The following is a 14588-nucleotide window of genomic DNA, read 5'->3' as shown; positions in this document are numbered from 1 at the left end:
AGGTTTCAGATCATTTTTCAGGGTATTGATTATTAATTTCAGGCTAAATCCAAAATTGATTTTAAATACCTGATCAAAGTGCTCATAAATGGCAGAATTTAGCCTGGACTGATTAATAACTGATCAGCAAGTAGCCTGTGATTTTCAGAGTGGAGGCCGCCAGGGGGCGCTGTGCCGGGCTCAGAGAGCTCTGAAGAAGATTAGAAAATAGATGCAAAAATAACATAAAAACAAATCCCATATATTTTTCAATCTTAAAATTTTCATTATGATGTTTGTTTCCTGTTTTTCAATCACTTAAAATATAAAATGTGTTAAAATAATTGAGTTAAATGTTATTTCTGATTAGCGTCCAGTTAAATTCAACTTTGCTTCTGAAACTAGAAATGTAAAAGCTTTGGATAAAAAATAACAAACAAACAAACAAACAAAAAAAATAACCAAAAGAACTTTGGGAATAAAATATTTAATGTGATTAACATAAAATATTACATATTTTTATATAATCAAAAAACAGGGTTCAAATGAAAAATAAAATTTTTTTTGGTAAAAAAAAAAAAGTCATAATAAAATCTGATATTAACATTTTCCACCATAGAAGTCAGGAGGTTAGCATTGATGCTAAATTAATGTAATAATTACTGAATTGTTTAGTAACTGGTTACATTGACTCAGTTACATTTACTTGTGTAACATTTTTGAAAAAAAATATACTTTTAGAAGTATTTTTACTACTCTGTACTTTTTACTTTAGTAATTTTATTGTGAAGTATTTTTACTCTTACTTGAGTCAAATCTCTGTATTTTCTTCCCACTGAATGAAAAACAAACTTGTTTTAACCAAAACTTCACCAGACTCAGACACACCTGTTAAAGTTTTTTTTTTTTTATAAAATTAACTTGAAATTTTTTTTTTTACATCTGATGATGTAAATTTTAAATATTAATTGATAATTTGATCAGTTGTACTTGAGTAAACTTTTTACCAAAAAACATTTTTACTTTGAGTAAAAATATGTTGAAGTAGAGCTACTGTTACTTTAACTGACAGGAACTCTGCGCTCATCTGACTATGAGACCATTTCTTCTTGTAAACAATAATTTAATGTAAAATATGGATCCTTGCAGCAATGAGGGCAGTGTATCTGCTCTCATTGAGCAAATAAACACTTGTGACCTTTGACCCGTGTAGAGAGAGGAGGAGGGGGGGGGGGGGCACGACATGCAGGAGGTCGTGACGGAGTACGGAGAGGTCTGCAGAGGGGTGGGGGGTCTGCAGGTCCCAGGGGTGCTGCTTCCGGCCGGCGGGGGCTGTCAGAGTTTTTACCCCTGATGAAGCCGCCATTACCGGCGTGGAAACGACGCCAGCCCCCCCAGGGGACGCGCAGGGGGTCCGTGGGTCTCCATAAAAACACGCAGAGACGAACCGGGAGCTTCAGATGAGGCCGGACTTTCTGCGGATCCTCCACGAGACAGAAATGCTGCGCGAGACCAGGTGAGAAAAACAAAACCAAAAAAACAAACAAAAAAACCCCCCCCACGAAAAACAACTTCTCCTCTGGAAATAATATGATTTAATATTTAACGCAACCTGTGACTTTCAGTTTCATCTTTGGTTCTTGTAACATTTCTTTCATGATGATTCTGATAAATGTGTTTTTTATTTTGCAGAGATCCGGGTTCCTGCGTCCCGGTGAAGCAGAGAGGAAGTCCGGATGAGACGAGCCCGAGTGATGGTGAGTTCACGGACATCCGTTTATTTTATTCTGTCCTTTGAGATTAAATTTAGCTTGAAAACGAAACTGTTCATCAGAAACAAAGAACATGTACGACCTCCTTAATATTTTATTATTATTATTACTAATAATTATCGCCTCCTGCTCTCCATATTTTGGCTATTCTACAGTTTTCTTGTTTCTTATATTTTAGTAGAAAAGCATTTTTTTTCCCCATTAAAAACTTAAACATGTAATTTATTGATGTCATGTGAATGAATCCATCATTATTTTCCCGTATGTCCTGAAACGTCTTTTGGATCTTTTCGGGGGATATATATATATATATATATATATATATATATATATATATATATATATATATATATATATATATATATATATATGTTTCATTAAATTTTGGACTTGATTTCTGCTTCATTCAGCAGATTGCTTTTTTGAGTCAGTTTACTCCAGTTGTTGATTAACTGATTTCTAAATTAATTGACGATTACTTCAATCATCGATTAATCACGCTTAATCATTTCAGCTTGATTAAATGTATATATTTTCTCTGTTTTTATGGCCACCTTTTTTACTCCCCTTCTCTGAGAATGAAAGTGTTCTGGGCTCCTCTGGACTCATCCTCTTTTATGCCCCAGGGTCGCGACCCCTGGGCGTCCGCCGGGTCTTCACCAACAGTCGGGAGCGCCGGCGGCAGCAGAACGTCAACGGGGCGTTCGCCGAGCTGCGGCGCCTCATTCCCACTCACCCCCCCGACAGGAAGCTGAGCAAGAACGACATCCTGCGCCTCGCGCTGCGCTACATCCACTTCCTGGACCGGCTGCTGGTGGACCAGGAGGACGGCGGCCTGCAGGGGGCGCCCTCCCCCCGCTGGGCCCAGAGCTGAGAGGACGGAGACTCTGACGGCGTGTTGGAGCAGCAGCGCTACCTGCACCGCTACCAGGTGCAGCTGAGCAGCCAATCAGAACCCACCGACGGCCGAACCCTTCCCAGACTGGAAGCTGAACTGGAAACCAGTTCTGGTGTTTGGTTTTTATGTTAAAGACTTCTGGCTCGGTGCAAATATTAATGTCAAAACCTGCGTTTCCATTTGAAATGTGCACAAAACTTTGTCGATATTCCTCTAATGTAGGAAAAATAACATTTCAACATTAGCAACATTTCGCTAATGTCGAAATAACGAAATTTTGCAATTCCAGTGGAAATAAGGAATGCAATTAGAATCACATGTGGATAAGTTAGTTCACGCAGGAAGCTGCACCATCGTCCACTTCCTGCCGGCTTTGTTGTTTCCTCCAGTAGTAACTTCCTGTTGTTGGTCATGTGACTCGTCTGATGCAGAAAAAAAGTGTTTCTGTTGTTGTTTTGTGAAATGAAACAATTTTTAGACGGACAAAAAAAACCACATAAAAAACGTGAGTTTTTTCTAAATGTGTTTGATTTAAGTTAATTTATTTAAGAAACGTTGTTGCGTAACAACGTTGTCAATGGAAACGCAGTGATGTTTGCAGATTGTTCCTGAATATTACAGTTATTCTAAAAGTGATGAAGATGACGATCATCATCAGCATCATCGACGTTTTGTTTCAGAGAAACATTCCTTAAGAAGTGACTCTATGTGATATTCACATCTACACTGCAAAAACACAAAATCCAACTAAGTAATTTTAGTCCATTTTCTGGTCCAAATATCTCAGTCACTTAAAATAAGATAGAAAATTGACATAGAAGCAACTTAAAGACGATATAAGAGCTTTTTTAAAGTAAATAATTACTTATATCGATTAAAAAATTCTACTGGCAGATTATTTCACTTACATTGGAAAAATGTTTAAAGTGAAATACTGTCAATGTAACTTGAACTGTTTCGTCAACAATAAGGATTTATTTACGTAAAACCATCAATAACATTTGGCTGACAAATGACTTGTAAGTTAGTTTTAAGTTACTGAGATATTTTCATTATAACCCGACCAAAACTACTCTGTGGGACTTTGTGTTTTTACAGTGTCTTTGTTGTTTCAGTAGAAAATTTGTGTTTTCATGTTGAGGATGTGAAGTTCTGCTCAGGTTCAGTTTCCTTCATTTTAAAGGAACTTTTTTCTGCTTTTAAACTTTTAACTTCTGTATAAAACATGTTTCTTCTTTTGTTAGTTAGAAAAATCTGTTAAGATTTGATGCTTTTAATCTGTTTATATGAACACAAATAAAAATAAGTGATGGTTTCCAGTGGACAACATTATAGTAACTGTTTAATCTGCTTTTAATGTAACAAAACTAAATAATTCAGATTTTATTTCACTTATTTTAAAGGAACAATGCCTATGATTAATAGAATAGAATAGAAATATCCGTCATTGTTCAACAGAATTTTCAGGAGTTAAAGCAGCAAGTTAAAGTAAAAAGGAGCAAGAATATTCACAGAAAAACAACTTTTAGAAAAATAAGAATCAGACTGTAGACTTTGACACTTTTCAGTTTCTCTTCCCTTTAATCCGTAATAAAGAGGAAGAGGTCAAGGAGGACGGAGGATCAGAAAGTTGGGAAATGAATAGACGGACTGGTGCTAACGGCTGATAAGCATCTCAGCCAATCAGAGGGCCGGACAGTGGGAGGTCGATAACAGGCCCCAGAGGAGCGGAGGGGCGTGTTCCAATTAGCGGAGCGGCAGAGAGAGACGGTGTGATGCTAGCTGCTCCGCGGTTCCCACCTCCTGGAGAAAAGGCTCCAGCTTCAGACAGTCTGACGTAATTATACTTTAATCAAAGTCCTGAATGACCAGATTTACTGTTTGTGCTGCGTTTAGGGACCGCAGGATTCTGTTTTTAACGCAAAACGTGTGGAAATCAGTATGCAAGTTAAAGTAGCACTACTTCAAACTTTACTCAGATAAAAGTGAAAAAGTATTTAGTAAAAAGTTCTGAGTAACTGATCAAAACAATAATCATTTAATATTATAGAATTACATCATGAGAGGGACCAAAACACAAAGTTCTGACAATTATTTTGCATTTTTAATTGACATAAATAACAATTACAAAATAATAAAATCAAGTAAAATAAATATTTTTCTGGTTATTTCTTTCAAGACTTATGAAACTTTAATAAAAACTGCAACTCTTTGTCTCAAAACTGGCAAATTTAAACTGCAAACCACAAATTTCATTAAATTAAAAATGTAAAATGAGTTAATTGTGATTTTTTTTGCTTTGTTTTTTTGATCTGCTTGATAAAATTTTTTTTAATGAATTCTATAAATGTTTAAAAATATAAACATAAAAAGGCTTTGAGGTGTTTCTGTTTCCTCATTAAAAGAAGAACAGACAAATTCAAAGTTTGAGGTCATCAGTTGTTTTCATTGGTTTGAGGTCAGGGGCCGATCCAAATCATTCATGAGCCACAAATGGCCCTCGGGCCACACTTTGAACACCCCTGGGGACGAGTATCCAGAAATTTTACTCAAGTAACAAATACGTAATAATAAAGTTGCTTAAGTAAAACATAAAGTATATTAAAAAAATACTCCTGCAGGTATTTTTTTCCCAAAAAGAAAAATAATTAGTTAAATTCTTTTGTAATTTATTGACGCTTTCATTGAACAAACGGGAGATAATGGTAAAACTACCAATCCAGATAGTAAGAAGAGTTTTAATCTGAATTTATCATGTCAAATATAAATTAAAATGTATCCCAATAAATGATAAGTTCTAACTTCCTCCAGCTGCTGGATCATGGGGTGTACTTACTTCTTCTGTCACAGTGACTGAGACGCCCCTCAGCTCCTCTGGGATCCTTCGTCTCCTTATCGTCTCTCTGCGTCGCCTCAGATGTTTATCAGCCGCCATCGGCACGCCCACTCATCACCAGCTAGTTACCAGGCCCTGTCTGTGTGTGTGTGTGTGTGTGTGTGTGTGTGTGTGTGTTCCTCACTGTGGGAAAACACTTTGCTGCCTCTCACACCGCAGCATCCAGTCATGGTGACAAATGGATGCATTCATGTGGAAATGATCACCTTCCTCAGGTTTATGGATCTGCCAACTAAAACAGTGTCTGACCTCAGCAACATGGCGGCTGTTCCTGGACAAGAACATAGAAAAGATGTTAATTATCACAGAGCACTGCAGGTTTATGTACTCAGTTTAATTTGATCATAAAAAAGCAAAAAAAAAATTATTTTTTTACTTTTTACATATCTTATTAGATTTTATCCATTTAAAATATTTTTTCAAACCTCTAATGGAAATTTGAAATACAAAATAAAATACTTATGGTTTCCTGACAAATTATATATATATATATATATATATATATATATATATATATATATATATATATATATATATGTGTGTGTGTGTGTAAAATATTACCATTGTACAATGGTAATATTGTACAATACTACCATAGTATTTTACAATACTATGGTAGTATTGTAAATATACAATACAATACTACCATATATTTTTACTTAAATGTATCAAACATTAATATGTTTGATACATATGTTTGATAATGTATCAAACATTGATATGATTCAACAAATTTTTATTTGGAAATTTTTTAAACTGCTTGCACTTTTATAAAAACTGAAAATATGTTTTTTTAATTAAATTTGACCAATTTAAAATAATTTTAAAAATCTAATAAATGAAAAGTACAAAAAACATTGTAAAACACAATATAAAATATTCTCTGAAAGTGAAATTTGTTGCAGTGAGTAAATGTTTTAAGCTTTTATTTACTACAGTTCATTTTTATTTGAGTTCTTTAACTAGTTGCAATTTTACAGAAAAAATATAAAAGTTTACAAAATAAAAAAAACTGAAACTGAGAAAAACACAGAAAGCTGTAACCACATTTATTAATGTATTTTGTACTTTAAGTTTTTAAATTAAAATCGGCCTTGTTAGTATCAGCCGTTTTATTTTGCTGCAGTTTGTTGAGCGACTGGTGACACCTGCTGGAAATGTGGCGCAATTACATCACCGACCATAAACTCCGTTAATGACGTCAGCATATTTTAGGATCAAAATATCCAGAAATAAAAATAAATAAAACAAAGATAAAACAGACTTTTTGTGTTTTTAATACTCAAAGGCTGAAATATTTTTATTCAAAATGTTTCTAAACAACCAACAGCTGTTTTTACAAACATTAAAGGATACAAAAAATTTATACTTTGAAGATAATTTTTGAATATATTTGTCTAATTTATTTTTTAATAATGACAATATGGACATTCAATAACTATCATTAAAGTTCCTTAAAACTTTTGACTTATAAAATGAAATGAATTCCTCATTTAAAAAATATTTTAGTGTTTTCACATGTAATTTTAGTTTACATTTTAAGTGCAACAGTTTATATTTTTCATTATAATTACTTACAATTTTAAAAATCATCAGTTTGTGTTTTTCCTCTATTTCTGTAAAGTTTTCCTTTTTATTTTAACATGTTTATTAGTAAAAACGTGAAATTAAAAATGAGCAGAATAAGATGAAAAACAAGAACAAAATCCGATAACAATTACAAAGGAAACAAAAGTAAAAGTTGAAATATCTCAAATCAAAGAAGTGGTTGTTATTATTTTATTCAAAATTAGATAATTAGAAGCAACATTTTGAAAAAGTCAATAGAAATCAGACATTTATTCAAAGTCAGAAAATCAGCATCAATACAAACAGGTTTCCAAACACTGTGTGTGATCTGAGCAGCAAGGAGGGTTAAAGTCTACCAGGAGGGCAGGTCACCGCTGCCCCCTGCTGGCCCTCCGCCTCCCTGCAGGCAGCTCCCAGTAGTTAAAGCACAAAATCAAACCCAAACATACAACACAGGGAATCCACAATAACGTAAATGAAAATCCAGAGAAGAAGAAAAACATTTGGCCTCAGGAGGAAAAGCGTCCGCTCGCTCCAGGAAGCAGCGCTCCGAACATATTGATAAAATATTGATTATCCTGCTTCTCCGAGCAGCTGGGAGTTTTTGGTCTGTTCCCGTCCTCTTCCAGTTCGTCCTGGATCAATACGGTCAGGCGGCGGCGGCGGCTCTGATCCGTCCGACCCGGCGCAGCAGAACTCATCTGGACAACAGATAAGACCTGATCAACCTGAGGGCAAAGGTCAGCAGCTCCACTGATACACCGTGTGTGTATCAGTTTCCTGACCAGTCAGCTGGAAACACACTGACAGCTTTTAATCTTCAGAAAAATATTAGAACAAAAAATTTATTTCTTTTAAGACAAATCAGTGATACGAAAATAGAGAAGAGAAAAAGAATCAACTTTAATCTTCTGAGATTAAAGATCCAAAAACAGTTAAAATTCTGATAAAAAGGTCCAAAACGTTTTTCAGTGGCTCTAATCCTCCGGTGTGCTTCTCGGAAATACTTAAAACATGTCGCATCGTTTTACAAGACCATCAAATAACGTTATGAATTCTGAGTCTGAATTCAAAATCTATAATTTTGCAAATAAACTATTAAACAAACCTAGCAGTAAATATCCAGTAGGAAAACTGAAGACTGAACCAGAATGAAACAGACGGAAAACGACGGTGAGAAATGAAGATGAAACAGAAGAAAAGGAGAAATTTGGACAGAAAAGCTGAAGTTTGAGCTGCTGCTACTTGGAAACGCTAACCGGAAATAAGAGCCAACGCTGCTAAAGGCGCTAACTTCACTGACTTCCAGAATAACAATAATCTGACTAAATTACAGAAACCTCTCTTCATTTGACGTGTAACAGCCTGGTCACTGTTACCAACATTAAATTACAGCTGAACAGCTATGAGCATCATCTCAATAAAATAAAAACATAATAATAATATATGTTTAATCCCCAAAGCAGCAGCTGCTCTCACTGTCAGAATAAAAGCTCTACAGATTTTATTTTCTCGCGGCGTCTGAAGCCTTGTGTTGACCTCTGACCTGCGCAGGCTGCGAGCTTCGTACAGGGTGTCGTCCTCTTCGCTCTCCACCGCCTCCATCTCCACGGAGTCGTCGTAGTTGGACAGCAGGCCGTACTTCTTCCTGTGGGCCGGCTTCTTCAGGCTGGCAGGGTCAAAGGGTAAGGTAAGGTCATTTTATTTATATAGCACATTTTCAGCAACAAGGCAATTCACAGTGCTTTACATGAATTAAAAGGAAATACAAACAAAATAACAGACCAAAGGAAAAACGAAGAAAATGAAACAAAACAGAGGAAAGGACACATTAGGGCAAATGGCAACATTCAGACAAAACAAAGGGTAAAACAAAGACCTGAGGGAAGGTAGTGACATCACAGGGCAATGAAACCACGTTGCTCAGCCTCCTGGCAGAAGTCCGATAGAAGTGTTGTTATTGAGGAATGTCCTGGGAGCGCTCAGCTCCACAGCTGCATGGATACAGGAGGGGGTGAGGAGCGAAGGAGCGTTATGTTTACATATCTTCAAGGCGACTGGAAATATGTAGCCCTTCCAAGGCCACACGGGGAAAGCCAATTCAGAAACAGAACGTCTTAGGTCAGGAAGATTATAAATTTCAATCTTCCCTAAAGTCTCTCCGATACATCTCAGTTCCCAATCATCCAAATTAGTTTGGTCGTTCCACTGAGCTGAAACTAGCAACTTCTCCAGGATCGATTCCATCCGGCTAGTGAGTTTTAGAGTCCTCAGCTGGGCTGCGAGTCTCAGCAAGACTCACATCCAACCTGCGTCTCTGTTCACACCAACAGTCTGAGTGTTCGCTAGTTCGGCCAAGACTGTCACAAATTTGTCGATAATACAGGAATCCACAAGCTCCAAACAGCAGAAATTCTGTTATCATGAATAAATCCAGGGTGAATCCCGCTGGGTGTGTCCCCACAGGACAAGAGGGCTCTCCTGTGCCCAGACTTCTCGTCGAAAATTTGATCAATTGCATTGAGAGATCGGTAGACCAGATCCATAATTTGTAGATTTGTCGGACGTGCAAAGAAAGTCTCCAAAAATATAGAAAAAGAGAAAAAACAGAGCAAGCAGGGCAGGGAGGGAGCAGAGGGAAAAAGCGTCCGCCTTCATCGAGAGCAAGAGAGAAATGTAGAAACTCAGGATGTGACGCTGCATATCGGCCGAGGCGACTAACCAGATTAATCTGATTATTAAAAGAACTGCCATCTAATTGATTTGAGAGTTGCTATTTTTTTATTTTCTTGTGTTTTCTTGCACAGTAAAGGAATTCTGATTATTTTGATTCTGATGTATAATTACTGTAGAAATGTTGCATGAAGCTCTGACGCCTGATTTCTCCCTTTGCAGAGTTGTTGAATAAAAAATAAAAGAACTGAAGCTAATTTGGGATTAGCAATCTGATTTTGGGAACAGAAGTTTTGGGACTTTGTCTTAGTGTAAAAACTATCTGGCTTTTTACACTTATTTTTAATATTGCCTCTCGGCTGAGTTTCTGCTGTAAAACCAGACTCCAAAATGTCATAAATGTGAAAACTGATCTTTATTTTTCCACATTTTTGCAAACATTTGTTCAGAAACTCAAAAACCCAACCTTTTTCCTGATCAGTGAATGCAGCACAGTAAGTGCTACAGAGTGGTCACTGATCCAGAGAGAGACCCGACAGGACGGACACGTCTCCACGGACGCCGTCCAGAGGACAGGTTAGGGCAGAGGAACCGGGCCGGGACCAGAACCTTCAGAAACACATCTGAGCCCAGGTCCAGATCAGACGGACCAGAACCGGGACGGAACCAAAACCCGGAGAAAAATAAAGAGATGAAAACCAGATTCCTGCTAACATACCTGACAATAAAGTATTCTAGATTTTAACTTGATTTAAGCTCAGGTTTGATCTCAACTTGTTCAAGTGTTTATGATGGCATGAAAAAACAGAAGAGCAAATTTCAGAAACTTTGAGATTAATTTTCTAGAAAACACTTGGAAATGTCTCAATTTGAAAACTTAGTCGTAAAAACTCAGAAATTTTTTTAATAATTTCTGAGCTTGGAAAGTCAAAACTGTTCGATATCTGAAACTCTGAAATTTCCATGTTTTGTTTAGAAAACTTCTGAAATGTGTTTCTCTTTTCTTATTTCTATCTAAATGATACGGCGTCTTAGTTTCCTCACTAATCTGATCTACATGACAAACCTCCTTTTTATTTCCTAATTGTTTCATTTACTTGATCTGATCGTTCTGATCAGGCTGTTTTGTGATTAAACGTCCATCTTTCTTTCAGTAAATCACTTTGTATGGAAAGTGCCTCATAAATGACATTTGAAACAGAAACTAAAAGGATGAACTGATTTTCTGATGAAGACAAACTGACAGAAATATCAACAATAGAAGAAAACTCAAATCAAGGCTGGACTAGATTTTGCCAAAAACATGTTGTGGAAAGAAAGTTCTGATGAGACCAAAATGGAAATAAGTTCAGAAATGCGTGTGGGACGTCGGAGGTTTCTGATCCGATCGAGACTGAAAAACCGGAAAAAACAGGCAAAACATTCAGCCTTCCTGTTCTCTGGTGAAAGTTTCACTCTCCCTCACATCCTACAGAATCTACAGAAATGTTTCAACTGAAAAGATTAATCGCTTGATGAAAAACACTTTGGATTTAAGATAAAAACCTTTTGTTTTAAACACGTTCTACACTGAGCTCCTCTAGTGAGTTCAGCTTAAACGTTTCATCTGCATCTGGTTCAGATTCTGTAAACAAAAAAAACAACAGAATATTTGCTATCCAATTATTAATCAGTTGATGCAAAAATTAATTAACAAGCATAACTAAAATATTCAATTTTAGAAAATATTTTTATTTAAAAAAGGATTTGAATTGTTTATTCGTATTTTTTATGCATTTCTTATGCAAAGTCTTATGTTGCTAAATGAAAAAACTGCAGAGGTTGACAATTTCTTTGAACGATTAATCGATTAATAGTCCAACTAATCAGTTAATCGACTGAATAATCGATTACTAAAATAATCTGTAGTTGCAGCTCAAGTTTCAACAAAAGCTGCACAACTTACTGAATCTAAATCATCGTTAAAGCCAGGTAGTAATGCAGCAATGCCTCAGAGAAGTCAACCTGTGAAGTTCTGCTTTCTGGAGCTGAACTAGGTCAACACTGATTCACAGTCAGGAAAATTGAGCTAAATGAGCGTGAATCGACCCGGAGCAGGAAGCAACTCGTGACTCGGACGGCTGTCAGCTGGTTGCCATGAACAACCGGCGATGAGGACGGACCAAGGGGTTCAGATGGTCATAAACACATTCCTTCATCAGGTCAGCGATCATTACTCCACACCAGACGGTTAAAATGTTGTTCAGCTGTTTTACGATCAGTTTTTATATTATTTTATATGAATATTAATTTTTTTATTATTGGGAGGTTTTTACTCTTCCAGCTGTAAAATCAGATTTTACAGCTGGTTTTTATCTCCATATTATTTTCTAAAGAAAGATTAGGTCGACATAGAAACGCTGTGTGAAAAACTAAGTACACCCCACCATTCAGCAGCCTGCAGGGACACTTTTAGCACCAACAGCTCTCCATAAATGGTGTGAGTATTTATTAATAAAAAAATCTGGTCCTGTAGGGACACTTTTAGCACCAACAGCTCTCCATACATGGTGTCAGTATTTATTAATAAAAAAATCTGGTCGACTCGTCTGTTTATTAAACGTCTCAAACATCAGCTGTCAGATAAATCCTCTCAAGTTTGACTCGGAATTCATCGCACAATAAATTGCAAAAATATATCGTAATATCAGTGTTATTATTACTGTTTATATAAAAAGACTCTAAATTCAGTGTTAAGAACTTTTAAATGTGTTTAACACTGATTAATCATGATTTATCAATTGTTAAATTAATTGCAAACTAATTTAGTTATTAATTAATAATTAACCAGAGTATACAGACTCTAAAAAAGGCCATTTACTGAAAGAATAACAGAGCTGTAATTAAACCAAAATGGTACAAGAAATATTTAATATTTTGGATTTAAGCTAAAAAAAAAAACTTCTCTGTCTAGAATATCAGGTCCTGATAACTAAGTTTTTTCCTGATCAAATCAATTTCTTCTAGCAGTTTTAACACATTTTTATGTCTATAATCCCATTAAACAAAAATGATTGTTGTGTACTCTGTTGTGTAACTTTTGAAAATATTTTCTGAATTTCAATTCTCTTTTTGAGAAAAACAAGTGAACAAAAAACTACTGGAGTCAAACAATGGGACAGACTGAATATGGAGCTAAAACAATGTCAAAACATCAACCAGTGTAACACAAAACTATCTTACTCACATTATACAGGGAAGAAGGGAATTAACACAAATATGTATGATAATGAGTTTCTTCCTTCCTTCTGTTGTTTTATTACTATTATTAGAAGATTATTATTGTTATTTTATTATTATCATAATTAGTTTGTTTAATTTGTTATACATATAAGACAAATTATGACGTATATTAAAGTGGAAAGGAGTTGACAGTTATTCTGTTGCTGTATGTCTGGTTGTTGTTTGTAATTTTTATTACTATTATTGCTGTGGGTCAGTAAATTTTCTGGTCCTGTTATGAGTCAGTTTGTAATGTTTTATGTAATATGTGTTTTAATGACCAATTTCTGATAATTACTGAGTTGGTAAGTGACATATTTTATTACGTTGAGATAAATACATGTTCACTTCTTCCTACTCCATTATAAACAGGAAAGTAAGCTAATTATTTTTGCTTCTATGTATGCACGTTTTCTCTTGTCCTACCGGTAATTTGTTTTCTTTGTTTTAAAAGCTAATACTTTTTAAGCTTTTTTCACGTTAAGTTCTTGTTATAAACCAAACTTTGTAATAAATCCGGGTTCAGCGGATTTGTGTGGTTCTCACCGCACGGCTCGGATCAGGAAGTAGAGGACTCCGATGATGGTGATGCCGATGAGGACGTACAGGGCCCGCTGGATCATGGAGCTGTCAGCCCCGAGGTTGAACCCGACCTTCTTGGTGCTTCCGCTGCCGCTCAGCGTGCTGTTGGCCCGGCTGGAGTTCGACACGGCGGGCTTGACCGTCGTGGGGCCGGTGGCGGCGGGTATTGTGGAGGCAGAGCGTACCCCATCTTTGGACAGAACCAGCAGCCAACATGTGGACACGATCACCACCGAGAAAACTCTCCAGAAACTCATCTTCACATCTAAGAGGAGTTCGACACCGAAGGTAAAAAACGGTTCGGATCCTAGAACCGGTACCGGAACAGAGCCGAAGTTTTCCTCATATACACGTCGCTTTAACTGCAGAAACTCCGTCACAGCTTTTGTTGACAAGAAAAGTAAAATCCCAACCAGGAAGTCCACGCCCCCACACGGCTGACGTCAGAGACAACGTGGAGGGAGCTGCGTTCACGGCAGCTCGGAAGTTTAATATTTGACCGTTAAACAAATACCGGAAAATACCAAAAAACAAAGTAAAACAATGAATAACTGAACGGATAAATGAATAAACAGAGTTGGACAGTCTAGCTCAAGTATATATATATCTACTTTAAATATTTTTACTAAAGTAAGAATTACTCAAGCTAGAGTAAAAAAGTATTTGGAGAAAGGAAAACATCTAAAGTACTGAGTAACTGAGCAAAAAGTCTGACCTAATATTTTAAAATTATGTGTTTAGACAAACAAAAGTATGAAGTTCTGTTCAAATTCTGGCATTCTGAGGAGTAAAATATACAAATTACTACAAATAAGTACAAATTAACCTATTATGGCACAAGAAACACTTTTCCTAATAATTATTTTTCAACCAGCTAACATAAAAATAATACATATAATAGGTAATGTATAAATATTTTAGAACATTATAAAGTACTTTCTGTGACAATATACAGTGT

General features: G+C 36.1%; 2 protein-coding genes across 2 annotated transcripts; one reads left to right on the top strand and one right to left on the bottom strand.

Annotated features, from left to right (window-relative positions):
- Positions 1 to 1275: 1275 nt before the first annotated feature.
- On the top strand, positions 1276 to 3000 carry LOC106963849 (T-cell acute lymphocytic leukemia protein 1 homolog). The gene is made up of 3 exons (XM_015058993.1): positions 1276 to 1495; positions 1672 to 1736; positions 2378 to 3000. The coding sequence occupies exons 1-3, from the start codon at positions 1440 to 1442 to the stop codon at positions 2623 to 2625; spliced, it is 369 nt and encodes a 122-aa protein (XP_014914479.1). The 5' UTR covers positions 1276 to 1439; the 3' UTR covers positions 2626 to 3000.
- A 4311-nt stretch (positions 3001 to 7311) lies between these two features.
- On the bottom strand, positions 7312 to 14165 carry fam174c (family with sequence similarity 174 member C). Its single transcript, XM_015058995.1, has 3 exons — positions 13595 to 14165; positions 8661 to 8783; positions 7312 to 7815 (listed from the first exon to the last, which is right to left on the bottom strand). The coding sequence occupies exons 1-3, from the start codon at positions 13885 to 13887 to the stop codon at positions 7812 to 7814; spliced, it is 420 nt and encodes a 139-aa protein (XP_014914481.1). The 5' UTR covers positions 13888 to 14165; the 3' UTR covers positions 7312 to 7811.
- Between the last annotated feature and the right edge of the window lie 423 nt (positions 14166 to 14588).

This window comes from Poecilia latipinna, unplaced genomic scaffold (assembly GCF_001443285.1).
Source record: "Poecilia latipinna isolate Pla-1442-1.1 unplaced genomic scaffold, P_latipinna-1.0 Scaffold1588, whole genome shotgun sequence".
Classification (NCBI taxonomy): domain Eukaryota; kingdom Metazoa; phylum Chordata; class Actinopteri; order Cyprinodontiformes; family Poeciliidae; genus Poecilia; species Poecilia latipinna.
The sequence above is the reverse complement of the archived record's forward strand: the minus strand, read 5'-3'. Positions and strand labels throughout refer to the sequence as shown.